Source organism: Xenopus laevis, chromosome 2L, assembly GCF_017654675.1.
Source record: "Xenopus laevis strain J_2021 chromosome 2L, Xenopus_laevis_v10.1, whole genome shotgun sequence".
Lineage (NCBI taxonomy): Eukaryota > Metazoa > Chordata > Amphibia > Anura > Pipidae > Xenopus > Xenopus laevis.
This window is the reverse complement of record NC_054373.1, coordinates 172,386,742-172,402,395: the sequence shown is the minus strand read 5'-3', so window position 1 is coordinate 172,402,395 and position 15,654 is coordinate 172,386,742. Positions and strand designations below refer to the sequence as shown.

Sequence of the window (15,654 nt, the reverse complement as noted above, 5' to 3'; positions counted from 1 at the left end):
AAAAAAAAATTTAAAAAAAATTATGATACTAAAAACATTTAAACAATTGATTTCCCACCAATATGGATTAATGCCGGGTTAGCAACCATGAAGTACAAGGTACAGGTATGGGATCCATTATCCGGAAACCCATTATCTAGAAAGCTCCGAATTACGGACAAGATGTCTCCCACAGACTCCATTTTATCCAAATAATCCAAATTTTTAAAAAATATTTCTTTTTTCTCTGTAATAATAAAACAGTAGCTTGTACTTGATCCCAACTAAGATATAATTAATCCTTATTGAAAGCAAAACCAGCCTATTGGGTCTATTTAATGTTTACATGATTTTTAGTAGACTTAAAGGGATACTTTCATGGGAAATTTTTTTTTTCAAAATGAATCAGTTAATAGTGCTGCTCCAGCAGAATTCTGCACTGAAATCCATTTCTCAAAAGAGCAAACAGATTTTTTTATATTCAATTTTGAAATCTGACATGGGGCTAGACATATTGTCAATTTCCCAGCTGCCCCAAGTCATGTGACTTGTGCTCTAATAAACTTCAATCACTCTTTACTGCTGTACTGCAAGTTAGAGTGATATCACCCCCTCCCTCCCCCCCCCCAGCAGCCAAACAAAAGAACAATGGGAAGGTAACCAGATAGCAGCTCCCCAACACAAGATAACAGCTGCCTGGTAGATCTAAGAACAACACTTAAAGGAAAACTATAACCCCCAAACAATGTAGGTCTCTATAAAAAGATATTGCATAAAACAGCTCATATGTAAAATTCTGCTTCATGTAAATAAACCATTTTCATAATAATATACTTTTCTAGTAGTACGTGCCATTGGGTAATCATAAATAGAAAATTGCCATTTTAAAAAATAAGGGCCGCCCCCTGGGATTGTAGGATTCACTGTACTCACAAACATACCAACAAACCATACATGTTAGGTCACATGAGCCAATTAAAAGACAGAATTGTGTCTTTTGCTTCCACACTTCTTCCTGTTACAGTTAGAGTTGTGGTATTTCTGGTCAGGTGATCTCTGAGGCAGCACACAGACCATCACGAAATGGTGGCTCAAGGCAAGAGATGTAAAAGGGCAATATTTACTTAAATATATATTCCACTTTGGTAAGATTCTTTAATATGCCACTTAATATGATATGAACTATCTGTTGCTTAAGTGTTCATTTTGGGGGTATAGTTTTTCCTTTAATAGTAAAAACCCATGTCCCACTGAGACACATTCAGTTACATTGAGAAGGGAAAAACAGCAGCCTGCCAGAAAGCATTTCTCTCCTAAAGTGCAGGCACAAGTCACATGACCAGGGGCAGCTGGGAAACTGACAATATGTCTAGCCCCATGTCAGATTTCAAAATTGAATATAAAAAAAATCTGTTTGCTTTTTTGAGAAATGGATTTCAGTGCAGATTTCTGCTGGAGCAGCACTATTAACTGATTCATTTTGAAAAAAAACTTTTTTCCCCATGACAGTATCCTTTTAAGTTATGAAGATCCAAATTACAGAAAGATCCATTATCCAGAAAACCCCAGGTCCCAAGCATTGTGGATAACAGATCCCATACCTGTACTCTATGGGAGATGCCCTTCCCATAATTCTGAACGTTCTGGATAAAGGATTATTGGATAAGGGATTCCAATGTATTACTTCTACCAAAGTTGTTCCTGGCCAAGATGGACCTTCCTTCCATTGGCTTCTCTGATGAACCCTTAAATGTATCCTAAATACATGAATTCATCCGTGCATATTTCTGTATAATTGTATAGGTGGTGTACTATGTACTGCAAAATTTTGGGCAGTAAGTCAAGCAAGTAAAGCAATGTGAGTAAGATGAAACTTACCTGATATAAGACACATAGGGGAGCTGGATTTCGGATAAATATGTCTCTTTCATTGATGTTGGTTGGAAAGTAATATGCTGATGACCATTGAGGCTCAAGGGCTGGTAGATGGTCTGGGCTGAGGTTGAGGGCAGAACACAGCCTGAGCCCTCACTTGTGTTCCCATAAGAAATCTTAAAACTGTCATAATCACAGGCAGAATCATTTTTGTACAGAATGAAATTCAAGGAAGGATCTGGATCGGGAGTTGAAGGATTCTGGGGAGACGATCCGTAATCCTGACCCAATGTGCTTTCTTTGGCTGCTGCTTTATACAGAGAGACTGTAGAGCTTTCCTTTTTAATTCTGAAATCTGGCTGTGTATCAGGATAAAAATAAGAAATTTGTTTCATGTTGGGCTGAAGATTTGCATATGGAATCGAAGTCTGGAAAGTGTCAGGAGAAGACCTTTGGCCACCTTCTTCCCCGCCCAGAATCTGGCGAGCCCTGACTGCTAGGTATGCTGGGTTCAGTGGCAGGATGGGCATATTGTTCAGGTTCAGATCTGGTGGCAATATGGGCAGGATCGATGTAACAGTTTCATCACTATCCATGGTCAATGATGAGTTGGGTTCTTTGGTCTCTTCCAAAGAGTTTTTCCCTTTCAGGGGCATAGAGTCTCCAGGTTCTTTCCTTTCAACTAGTGTAGGTGCAGCCCAAAGACTGGTTTCCTCCAGGGAAGAAGTATGGTGGATACTGAGAGCTTTAGCTTCATCAGAGGGACACATGTGAGGAGTTACCCGAGATACCTCAGGGGCAGCAAAATGAGTCCAGGAGTGGAGGTGAGAGGAGGCTGAGGAGGAATCCAGGATAGAGTCCAGCACGTTCTCCAAGTCATTGTTATCAGGAGATGAAGGCCCTTCCCCTTTCAGATAGGAGCCCTCATGTTCGGGTCTCTGGTACAAAAGACTGTCCAATGAGGAGTCCTCGGGAAGTACCTGGGTCCCAGTTCTTGCAGGATCATCTCCAGGTGTCTGACTTATCTCCTCCATAGTGTCGGGGGTTCTTACAGGTTCCTACCAAGTGGCGCAAATAAGTTCTCAGCTCATAGCACTGCGCCTTTTCGTTCTTGTGTCAGTAGGCGCAACAAGTGGAAGCAGCTGCGATTCTTCTCCAGTCCTGTGCCAAACGCTCTTTGGGGCTCACCTGAAGCTCTCGGGGAGTCAGAACTCTCTCTTTATCGGGCTGTCTGTCTGCCAAACGGACTGGCACCGGTCTCCTCTGCTGTGTGACTGTCAGGCGGCGCTACCCCGGTCTCTAGGCGAGGTCAGTGCGATACTCAGTGCCAACTGCGCTCCCTCTATCCAGTGTCACAGTCTGTGCGCTTCTCTTCAGTCTCACTATTCTCCTCGCACAGTCTGACCGGGCTCCTCTCTCCTCCCCACGGACATGGAGGTTCTTTATTCTCCTCTCCGCTGACGCGCACTCAGCCTGTGCTCCACTCTCTTCCCTTCATCTGGATTGCGCGCTCCACTTCTTCCTGCGCAACGCACCCCTCCCCACGCGCACTACTTTTACTCCACTACTTGTCTCTAGCACTCACATTGCAAACTCGCTGTCTCTCTAGCCCTTTCTATTGACCCTGTCTCCATGTGCTCCACTTCTCTCCAGTACTCAGTCGCTACAGAACTTTTTGTCTTGTGCTGCTCCATCTCTTCCGCCTTGTTGTGCCGTTTATATTTTAGGGTGCTCCATTTTTGCCTAGTATTCAAATACTCCATTGTTGTGCTCCACTCTTTCTTGGTGTTTAAACCAGGGGTCCCTCAAACTCTTTTACCCCTGATCACATGTAAAAAAATATTTGGGCAGCAATGCACGCCTGAAAAATGTTCCTGGATGGTACAAAATGAGGGTTGTGATTGGCTGTTTGGAAGCCCCTGCAGACCAATAGCGTATAGTAGACTCTGTTTGGTAGTGCACCTGTTTTTTATGCAACCAAAACTTGTCTCCAAGCAGAGCCAGGCCGACCAGGCACCCTAGGCATCCTGGCCTGTTGTGGCTAAAAATCACCAGCCGTCCTATATATTTATCCTTTGTTCCTATTAATAATATTGGGATCAACCAATCTTTTTACCAACCAGGCCGGTAGGCCAGGTGACAACCCTAGTTGCGGCACAGGCTGGTCACACGCATGCGCAGACTGCCGCTCTCGTACGCATGTGCGAAACGACGTGTGCATGTGCAAATGCACTGCCAATTAGAACAGATTGTCGGAGAGCGGGGACCGAATATGGGGTAGGCGACAGAGGAGGTACATGCCTGGCACCCCCCAGCTTTTGCACCCTAGGCACATGCCTACTTTGCCTACCCCTAGTTCCGGCCTTGCCTCCAAGCCTAGAATTCAAAAATAAGCACTTGCTTTGAGGCCACTGGTAGCAAAATCCAAGGAGTTGGAGAGCAGCATGTTAGTCACGAGCCACTGGTTGGGGATCACTGGCTGACACTAATACCCTTGATGTGCTTCACCCCTTCTCCTGAGTGCTGACACTGATATACAGTCTTACTGTGCCCAGTTCCTCTCCCTAGTACTCTCCCACTAACACTCACCCTGTGCCCACAAACACCTCTTCCATGGAGCACTTATCACAAACACAAAGTTGATCCAGGGACTGATCCGATTGCCATCTTGGAGTCAGGAAGGAATTTTCCCCCCTCTGAGGCAAATTGGACAGGCTTCAAATGGGGTTTCTGCCTTCCTCTGGATTTTGATGGACGTGTGTCCTTTTTCAACCAAATTTACTATGTCACTATGTTACATTCGAGGGGTGATTTTCAACAGCAAGTGAAGTGAGCAAAGTGTAGATGTGAGCATGTTTTATCCTCCATAATGAAACATTTTTCCCAGCATTGTTGATTTTTTGCGTGTGATGCAATTGTGGTTGGTGCATAAAAATGAAAACAATTGCACTCACACCTCAACATAAATTGGATGCAATTGCACTAAAGTTTTCCAAGTCTGGCTGGTGTCAATTCTTATGTTCAGCACAAGAGTAACATGTGCCTGCAGGGCTGGATTTACATAGCGGGCGTCCCTAGGCTCCCTGCTGTTTGTCACCCCTATCCCCTCCCCTTCATTCGTGCTCATGCACAAATTTTCATCATCATCTGGAGATAGGCGCACGGGAAATTAAAAAATGATCGTATGTTCTATAGAAGCTCTAAAACTTCCAAATCAATTTGGATGTGGATGGGTGGCCCCCCTAAACTCCTGCCGCTCTAGGCCTGGGTCTTGGTGAACTTTCCACAAATCCGGGCCTGTGTGCCTGATACTTTAGAGGCGCTGCACTTATTCACATATGCACCTGGTCTGGAGGTGGCGGGAGCTCCAGGGTCTCTGTGTATCAATAGGCTCAACAGCACTTGATTTGGAACAGGAGGCAGGAAAGACTGAGTGAATACAGAAGTGCTGATTATGAGGAGCTCATTAACAAATGGGTTTTTACACGCAACAGACTGCAGGAAATTTGCACCACCACAACTGTGATACTGAATGCAAAGTTACCTTATCTTTTCTTCTACTCAATACGTCCAACACTCTTCCCAAGCTCCAGCTTTTACCAATATATTCATTTTTTTGCCTAGCTTCTACAATTTTTCCATGAAGTCTGAAACCTGTTATTTTGGGTCCTATTAATACACCGTAGAAACATCAACTTTGATATAAATTTTACTTTCTTATCCAAAACTATTTCCTTTTATCTCCTGCATCTTTTCTCTCTGACCCATCTTTTCCCTCTGCCGCATGGTCTCCTTTCTACCATTAGCCTCCGAGCCCATACATTATGGTTTTCTGTCCGCACACTCTCAGCACAACACACATTTCCCCTTTCTTTTCCTAGTCACATCAACACAGTCAAAATCCTCTCGTTTTTTCTTGCAGTATCTCCAAGAACCATCACATTTCCCCTTAAGCTACAGTTAAAACCCTAATCCCTACCCTTAACATTTATACAGTATATATATAACTAGACTGCAACCAACTCTGAACTCCTCCCCCCAACTTCTACCCTTTCAGTTCATCTTGAATTCACTTATATTAAAATCTTCAATGAGACTCCATTTTTTACCCACAACTACTACTGTCTGCCATCAAAAACATTTTTCTTTTTCTCCCGGAGGTTGACCTGTTTTACCAATATATGTTGAAATTGCTCATTAATTAGGTCCTCTTGGGTCCCCTTATATCTCCTGGCCCCCCTGCAGCTACAGGGTCTGCTTCCTCTGTAGTTACACCCCAGATGCTGCCCCTTACCTCTAGTATTAAAATTCATCCTGAATTCCTCCCTAAGAAACTCTCCAACATTTTATTCAATAGCAGTTACTGGTAGCACAATAAGTACTGACCCACACTCTGCTCCACTTCTTCACTCTAGTTATTACAAGGAAGGTCTCATCCTGTGTCCCATTCCTCAGGTCTGAAAATAGTACTTCTCCCTGTGTACCTGGGAGTATTGAGGTGTCTTTAGGGATGAAAATATAGAAGCTTAATATTGAAGCTAAATATTGAAGCTAAATAAGACACACCTAATACCATAGGCTGACTGGCAACCAGAAGCGATACATTGCTTCAACTGCCCTCTAGAAAGAAAAAGTGGTGTGAGCCATACAAAACTAAATAAGATGTCCAGTAGAGAACAATACAAAGAAAACTGTAGAGGCCACACAACACTTGCTATTTGGCTGGGGAGCTTACCCCATTTATTTTGCCAATGAAACCATAAAAATCACAGTTTTTAGGGATGCTCCTTCCCTTCAATGAGGAGGGGGTGCCCCCAGAAACATGATTTGTATGGGTTCACTGGCAGAATAAATAAGCTCCCAGCCAAATAGCAAGTGTTGTGCAGTATCAATTGCTTTCTTTGTACTTGGATAGGGACATTGACATGCATCTAGGGTGCAAAGTGACTAACGCGGATGAAAATTCACCAGCATGATTTTATTTTGGTACTTCCCTGATTTACTAACTGTCGCTGGCATAACTTCGCTAGCGGTACTTCGCTCCTTAACGCCTGGCGAAGTTGCGCTCTGGCGAATGGACGTAACGCAAATTCACTAAGATGCGGATTTTACTGATCGTTACCTCTTGCGCCAGACTTGCCTTCGTCACCTCAGACCAGACAAAGTGCAATTGAGTAGATAGAGTTCCTAAAAAAATAGTTGAAATTTTTTCTAAGTCCCAAAAAACACTGGGGACTTTTCCTTTTTCAGGGTGATAGGCTGAAAAATAGTGTTACATTTTTTTGGGGTAACCCGCTTCCCCCTACATTTCCTAACATATGGCACATAAACTATACACTGGGCTCATGTGTAGGGCAATATAACAACTTTATTTTATTTTATTAAGGTTCCCCAGGCTTGTGTAGTGTAATGTATTTGCTGCAACATATACGTCCATTCAACTTTAACTTCCTGCCGTATGCAAATGAGGCAACGCTAGCGAAACTTCGCTTTCCTTTCCGCAGTAACACTATTGCAACTTCGAATCTACGCCTGGCGAAGTGTGATGTGTGCTGGCGAATTTTCGGAGGTTAGTAAATTTGCCCCTAGGAGAGAAGGCACTAAGCAGCTTGTGCAACTGGAAAACTCATCTCGTGGTATTTGTAGAGAACGGTGCCTGCCCAATTGTAGAGGCTACAAATTGTCGGTCACCGGATGAAGTTGATGTCCCCCAAGTTGTACTTTGGTGCACAGATACCTGGAAAATAAAGTACACTAAGGATTTTGGCTAAGTTTGTGTGTGCATCCTTGGTTTGCAATTCTGTTGCAGGATTAAGTGGTGTAACAGCAGAAAAGACTGAACCACAATTTTATGGTAATCCTCTAAATGTCTTGTTTGCAATGAAATTATATATATTAAGTGGGGACTGAAACCACTCGTTATAATAAAAAGAAGTATTTTGGATACATAAATTACAAATTGTATTGCTCATGGGAGTTTTGTAATGCTTAATGGAGAACTAAACCCTAAAAATGAATAGGGCTAGAAATGCCAAATTTTATATTCTGAACTTATTGCACCAGCCTAAAGGTTCAGCATCTCAATAGCAGCAATGATCCAGGAGTTTCCCAGCTTGGATATTGTAAGGAATGTCAGTGACATACTCAGTTTGCTTTGAGCAGCTGTTAGGAAGCTGAGCTTAGGGGTTGTCGAAAATCCTCAAGCAGAAAATGAGTCTGTCATATAAGCTGATGCTACAGGGCTGATTATTAAATTTTGATACTGCACGGGTCCAGTCAAGCAGATCCATGCCCAAACTGCACCCATTGACCCATAAACCAACCCACCCAACACCCAATATGTGCCCCTATCCAGAACCGCTACCCAACCTGAACCACAAATTCTGTGGGTACCCATGTGTACCCGACCCATGCAGGCTACAAGATATCTGGGGTCTGCTTAAAGGACAAGGAAATGTTAAAACTAAGTAAGCTTTATCAGAAAGGTCTATATAAATACACCTGTAAATCCTCAGTAAGTAATGCTGCTCTGAGTCCTCTGTCAAAAGAAACAGCACATTTCTTTCCTTCTATTGTGTACCCATGGGCTTCTGTATCAGACTTACTGTTTTCAGCATAAACCTCCAGGGCTAGGGCTTGAGCATGCTCAGTTTGCTCCTCTCTCTCTCTCTCAATTTTCCCCACTCCCTCCTCCCCTCCCTGCTGTAATTTGAGCCCAGAGCTATAAGTGAGCAGGGAGAGACTCAAGCAGGAAGTGATGTCACACCAAGCTAATATGGCAGCTGCTATTCTAAAGAAACAGAGAGCTTCTAGAGCTGATTACTCAGGTATGGTAAAGCATTCTACAGAATAAATAAAGTGTTCTAGCTTGCACTATTATGGCTAATCTAGTGGCAGTAAACTGCCTCGGTAGCTTTCCTTCTCATTTAAAGGAAATGTAAATCCTTGAATCAAATGACGGTAACATTGCTGATTACCCTGCTAAACACTTTTGCAATCTAGAATAATAATTTGTTTTCTAGTTTTCAAGATATTAGCAGCTTTTTAACTGCTGATATAACGCATTTTAAACAACATTGCCACCTACTGATCATTTTGGGCAGCTGGCTATAGTCGGCTGAAAATCAATTTTGTAAGAAAAGCAACGCATTGTGATGTTGAATCTGTCCTGGAAGTTTAAGCTTTACAATTAGATATTGAATGTTCTGGCCACTTCCATTGCACACAAGGTTTATATTATTAATAATGTGTGTTGTTCCTTTGAAAAACGCATTTTACAAACTGTGCCGGCAGAGGAACTATTCAACACTACATTGTTGGTAATAGCGAACAAATAATAAAGAGGACATGAAAAGAACAAAAGAATCTGTGTACTGGTGCAATTTCAGGTGATTCACTCAGTCGTCACATTTGTTCTGAGGCGTCTTCTTAAGTGTAAGGTGTATAAAAGAACAAGTGGTTTCAAGCAATGTCATTTCCTCAAGCTTGATGTTTGAAACCTCTAGGAATTGTCCCATTAGCACCATATTTACCGGGCTGTATTTGTTCTTCTGAAAATCTTGGCACATATCGGCTGTAGTGGGACCCATGGAAAATAAACTTGGTAGGCCCCCATCATTTATATAAAGTAGGATGGTCCCTTAACTTTTTATAAACAGCAATATTGTATTAATCCCAATAATATACTTTGAAAATGGAAATGTTTTTATCTTTCTCTTTTTCAACCTCCTGCTCCTCGCTAAGGATATAAAAATAATTCTTTGAAAATTGGATATTAAGTCAAAACATTAGCAAAATGCTCTTCCAGAAACAACATGTTTTTTTCGAAAATTTGATGTTGTGTGACCCTAACCCGAAATACATTACTGTGACTGTGGACCAATCTTAAGGTGGCCATAGACGTAGAGATCTGCTCGTTTCACCAAACGAGAGGATCCTTCCCTGATATGCTGCACATTGAAGTGGGCGATATCGGGCTGATCCGGTTGTGGGCCCTAGGGCCCAATGATTGGATCAGAACGGAGGCCAGATCACGGGACCGCATCAACGAAAAGATGTGGCCGCAATCCAACAGGATTTTATAACCTGCCTGATCGGCATCTGGCTGACTTTCGGCCAGATATCGATCGGGAAACCCCGTCGGGGGGCTCTACACACAGGCCAATAAGGTGCAGACTTGGCACCTTATTAGCAAAAGAGACATGCGATAGCGATGATTCACACTCTGACGCCAGGCGACAATTTGCTCTGGCGAACGTTTATTGTACGTTAACTCTTTCGCCAGAGTTGCCTTCGCCAGCTCAGAAGGGCACTGCAGTGCATAGATCTTAACATACATCATTGGGGCAAAGTCACTAAACGACGAAGCGCCTGACGCTAGTGCGAATGCGCTAGCGTAGCGCATTTTCGTTAAATTGCCGATTCAACGGACGCTGGCGTAAATTTGCTAGTGTTACTTCACACCCTTACGCCTGGTGAATTTGCGCAACGGACGTAACTACGCAAATTCACTGACGCGCAAATTATTCTGAACGCTACCTTTTACGCTAGACTTCCACCTCAGACCAGGCAAAGTGCAATAGAGTAGATAGGGATTGCTTCAAAAAAAGTTAAAAATGTTTCTAAATCCCAAACAACGCTGGCGTTTTTTCTTTTTCAATGGGTGATAGGCTGAAAAAGATCGAAAAAATTTTGGGGGCTACCCTCCTTCCCCCCTACATTTCCTAACTCATGGCAACTTAACTATACAGTGGGCACATGTGTAGGGCAAAATAATTTTATTTGCTGTTTTGAAGGTTTCCCAGGCATTTGTAGTGATGCTACATATTCCTCCATTGTAACTTGAATTTGGCGCCATGTGCAAATTAAGCATCGCTAGCGTAACTTTGCTTATCTTGGCGAATTAACACTAGCGCAACTTCGCAACCTTACGCTGCCCCTGAGCGCAACTTCAGATTTTTGTGAATTTGCGTAGCGCTGGTGAAAATACGCCTGGCGAGGTGCGGTGAATCACGGCGAAGCGGACGCTGGCGCAAATACGAATCTTAGTGAATTTGCTCCATAGTCTTTAGTGGAAAAAGCATCAAAGTTCAAAAAATGCTAGCGTCACAAGCATTCAGCGTCCACGACGAAACTCTGCATTTTAGTGAATTAGCATTGTCTGAGCAAATTTTCGCCTGGTGAAGTGTGGCGATGGGTGCGAATCGGTCGCTGGAACTTTTCGCAGGTTAGTGAATCAGCCCCTGTGTATTTGTAAATTATACCGTGACCGCCTCCATTTCTCCTTCCCTCTATATTTATCAAAGAGTAAAGTTAGAGATCGACATAGTCCACTAGTGAGAAATACCGCAAATGGTGAAAGTGAAAGTTCACCATTTGATAAATATGCCTTTAAAAATCCCATAGAATGAAGAGAGGTGGTATTTCACACTAGTGGACTGTGGCGATCTCTAACTTCACTCTTTGATAAATATACCCCATGTTAATGGCATTGCACAAGGGCCCCAGATGCATGCACCAGTGCTGAACTGGATATGTAACTGGTATTACTGGCAGAGGAGAATGCTGGTCACCAAGGTGACCCTGGGAAATTGGCACATAATTAGACTTTTATTACTTACAGTAATAAAAAAAAATTAAAGCATTTTAAAGGAGAAGGAAAGGTCTCTTTACTTGGGGTGCCAAAAGTTAGTCACCCCCAAGTGATCGCATGTACTTACCTGAAACCCTGGGCTCCTTGTAGAGAAAACTGCACTGGCCCAGGATTCTTCCAGTGACGGAGCGATTGTCTTCTGGCTTCTTCTAGCTTCAAATTTCTCCGGGTAGAACAAAATAGTAACTTCTTCATTAAAGTTTAGCTCTTCGTGCTTCTGTGCATGTGCAGCCGCGAGAAAAGAGAAGAAGCCAGAAGACAATCGCTCCGTGGTGCTCACTGGAAGAATCCCGAGCAGTTTTCTGCTGATAGGAGCACTGGCCAAGGGTTTCAGGTACATGCGATCACTTGCATAACGTTTGGCACCCCTAAATTAAAAGACCTTTCCTTCTCCTTTAATGTAATTAACATACAATAAACTGTTGCCCTGCACTGGTAAAAGTAGCTTGTTTGCTTCAGAAAGACTATTATTGTTTATATAAATGAGCTGCTGTGTAGCCATGGGGGCAGCCATTCAAGCACAGGAAACACAGTAGATAACAGATAAGTACTACTATAGTTTATATAAACAAGCTGCTGTGTAGCCATGGGGGCAGCCATTCAAGCACAGGATACACAGTAGATAACAGATAAGTACTACTATAGTTTATATAAACAAGCTGCTGTGCAGCCATGGGGGCAGCCATTCAAGCACAGGATACACAGTAGATAACAGATAAGTACTACTATAGACAGATGCTGCACTTTTTTCCCCTTAAAGGAGCAGTACCACCAAAAACTGAAAGTGTATCTAAGTGTAGAGACCCTGAGATTTGGGTGTATTTATCTCAGGCATTCCTCTTTAGTATTTGGACACCTAAGGGTCCTTTAGTTAACTCAGGCAGCTATGTCCCTAGCTGGGTCCACATTAGTACCTGGGGATTGTCCACTAGATGGCACTGTTTGATAATATAAAAGGGTTTAGCACCATGAGGTCTGGGTCTGTCCTGGGACTTTGCCTCAGTGTGAGGTACTACAGGTCCAGGTCTGCCGGAAAAGTTAGTGAAGCGTGAGATAGGGATAGCACTACAGTAATAGTCACTCTAGGAGTGAGAGTCAGCACAGGGTAGCTAGTGAGCAGATGTGGCTCCAACGAGGAGAAATAGTGGGGTTAGGACCCCGTGGTATTTGAACCACTAGTGCAGGGACTACAGTGGGTGAGTTGAGGACCAGATAGGATACCAAGACCCAAGATCCCAGGCTGAATACAGTGGGTGAGGTGAGGATCAAGTCCGGTGCCAAGATACAAGACCCCAGGCTGAGCAACCCATGCCTTAGTGTTCAACCATAAAGGATAGTGCCAGTGAGAGTGGTAACTATTTCCCAAGTCTATTGTTACTGATCTATATTGATTTCTACTCCGTCTGTTGCATCTTCTACCCCCCTGGAGGGAATATTGTTGTTGGAGGCTACTCTATAACTGCCAGTGAACATCAAAGTACTGTAACCTATGATCTTGCCGGTGCTCTGTTAATAAACAAGTTATAATTTACTGCAAAGGACTTGTCTGGCTGAATCTACTGCTGCATTTATCCACACCAGGTACCGGGAGTTGCCCGGGTACACTGGGGGTCGGGGGCACACTAATAGCAGTGCTAGACTGGTCACACACAGCCTCAATACACAGCAAAAGCTCACTCAAGGGTGTGCTACATAAGTAATTCATATATAAGGCACTGTTGCTCTGCATTGGTAAAAAACACGTGTTTGCTTCAGAAAGATGACTATAGTTTATATAAACAAGCTGCTGTGTAGCCATGGGGCAGCCATTTAAGCACAGGATACACAGTAGATAACAGATAAGTACTACTATAGTTCAATTCAAGCTGAAAAAAAGGAGAAAAGGCACGGGTTAAATAGCACATAACAGATAAGCCCTGTCCAATACAATGGTTTTATATCTGTTATCTGCTATGTAACCTGTGCCTTTTCTCCTTTTTTCACAGCAGCTTGAATAGCTGCCCCCATGGCTACACAGCAGCTGATTTATATAAACTATAGTCATCTTTCTGAAGCAAACACGTGTTTTTTTTACCAATGCAGAGCAACAGTGCCTTATATATGAATTACTTAGATACACTTTCAGTTTTTGGTGGTACTGTTCCTTTAAGGGGAAAAAAGTGCAGCATCTCTCTATTTGGGTGTAATCACTCTGGAGTCTAAAAACATCCAGATATGTTAATTTTGATGAAACCGACCCTGGGGTATATTGCTTAGGGAAATTAGATTGCAAGCCTCTTTGGTGCAGTGACTCATAATTTTTCAAATTTACCTCTTTGACTGTTTTTTTAGAGCTGTTTACTGTGGGTGGTCTGCGCTTGTAGCAATGAATTAGAGGTGCACAATTGCATTTGTTTTATAGTTTCTTTTCTTGCCTCTTCTGTTACATCTTGTAGGGAGATTATAACACAACAGGAGGGCTATGGGAACGGGTGAGGCCAGGAAGCCTGAGATGATGTCAGTTTATAAAAGAGTAAAAACACAAGTGGAAAAACTAATCTCATAAGTAAAAGTGGAGGAAAAAGCAACATAATTCATACAATTTGCCTGATACTCAACCGTTTCTTCAGTGTTATCTAGTCTAGTCTAAACACATTTGCATAAATAGTTTTAAAATGAATATAAATGGATAAATATTGATTCAGAGCCCCGTAGAGAGAGAGAATAAGTTTCTATCAGCAAGTTCCAGGGAGGTTAAATGCCTCTGTTACTCTTTACGGTTCTGAGTAGGATTTCTAACAGTGAACTCTTATTTGAATGCGTTCTGTTTGTTTCCAGGGAAAAACCACTGTTACGACTTTAACTAAACTCTTCCGAGAAGAAGGACTGAAAACATCTGAGCGGTTCTGACTCGTGTCATGCTGCCCTCGCCACCCATCGCCATGGAAACGGCAAGCAAGAGATAATGCAGAGGCGTGGTGTGGCATCTTATTGGGACAAGCGAGGCAAATCACTGGAGGAAAAGCTGCACCTCCGGGTAACCTTTTTTTTTTTGCAGAATATTTAACTTTGGCATAGTTACATGAGACGGCAGATGTAATAACTCATTCAGTGTTCTCACTGCTGCTTATTGCCTTTTCAATTACTTACGGAACACTCGTTATTATGTTTTTATAAAGCGTGAATGGTGAGAAAATGAAATAGCTGTCATTGCAAAACTTGTATCCTTCTCAAAACAGTATCTAACTCATGACCTTCCATTTCTATTATAGTATAGCTCCTTGCTCTCCAATCCCAACAGCCTGGGGAAAGGCTGGGGACCATATGAAATTAGATATATAGTGGTTATAACATGACATAACTATAGGAGAATATTCTATAGCAGACATGGTTTGAGCTGGGTAAATATCTCTATAAAGAGATGCTCCCCTTGAAGACCAAGGATAATTGGCAGATGGCTTGCTGTTCTTGCTGGAGTCCACTGGAGTTGGCAGTTGTGAAATACCTGCTGAGAGATACTATAGGACTAAAGTTTGGGAACTGAATAGAGAGCAGAATGGTGAGGTGGTTATAACATGACTATAGGTGAATATTCCATTGCAGACATGGTTTGGGCTGGGCAAATATCTTTATAAAGAGATACCACCTCTGAGGACCAAGGATAATAGGCAGGTGGCTTGTTCGTCTTGCTTGAGTCCACTGGAGTTGGAAGTTGTGAAACACCTGCAGAGAGATAGTATAGGACTAAGGTTTGGATGACTATAGGAGAATATTCCATTGCAGACATGGTTTGGGCTGGGTAAATATCTCTCTAAAGAGATAACACCGCTGAGGACGAAGGATAATAGGCAGGGCTTGATCTTCTTGCTGGAGTCCAATGGAGTTGGCAGTTGTGAAACACCTGCAGAGAGATAGTATAAGACTAAGGTTTGGGAACTGAATAGAGCCCAGAATGGTGAAGGTGGTTGGGGCCATAGATTTCAACTTTCAACATTCAATTTTGCAGCAAAAATCATGCATTTAATTTTTGGTTTCCGACAATTTTCAAGATAAATTAAGTGCACAGACTGAAACTATAGGAGAATATTCCATTGCAGACATGGTTTGGAATGGGTAAATATCTCTATAAAGTGATACCACCTCTGAGGACCAAGGATAATAGGCAGGAG

At 42.7% G+C, this 15,654-nt stretch overlaps 1 protein-coding gene across 2 annotated transcripts in view; it reads right to left on the bottom strand.

Moving 5' to 3' along the window:
• The window catches only part of pgr.L (progesterone receptor L homeolog), a 48,066-nt gene extending 44,388 nt beyond the window's left edge, over positions 1–3,678 (bottom strand). Inside the window, exon 1 of one of the 2 annotated variants that reach the window (XM_041580821.1) lies at positions 1,858–3,678. In XM_041580821.1, coding sequence (XP_041436755.1) covers positions 1,858–2,888 — 1,031 coding nt within the window. In that variant the 5' untranslated portion in view covers positions 2,889–3,678. 2 annotated transcript variants of the gene reach the window in all.
• Between the last annotated feature and the right edge of the window lie 11,976 nt (positions 3,679–15,654).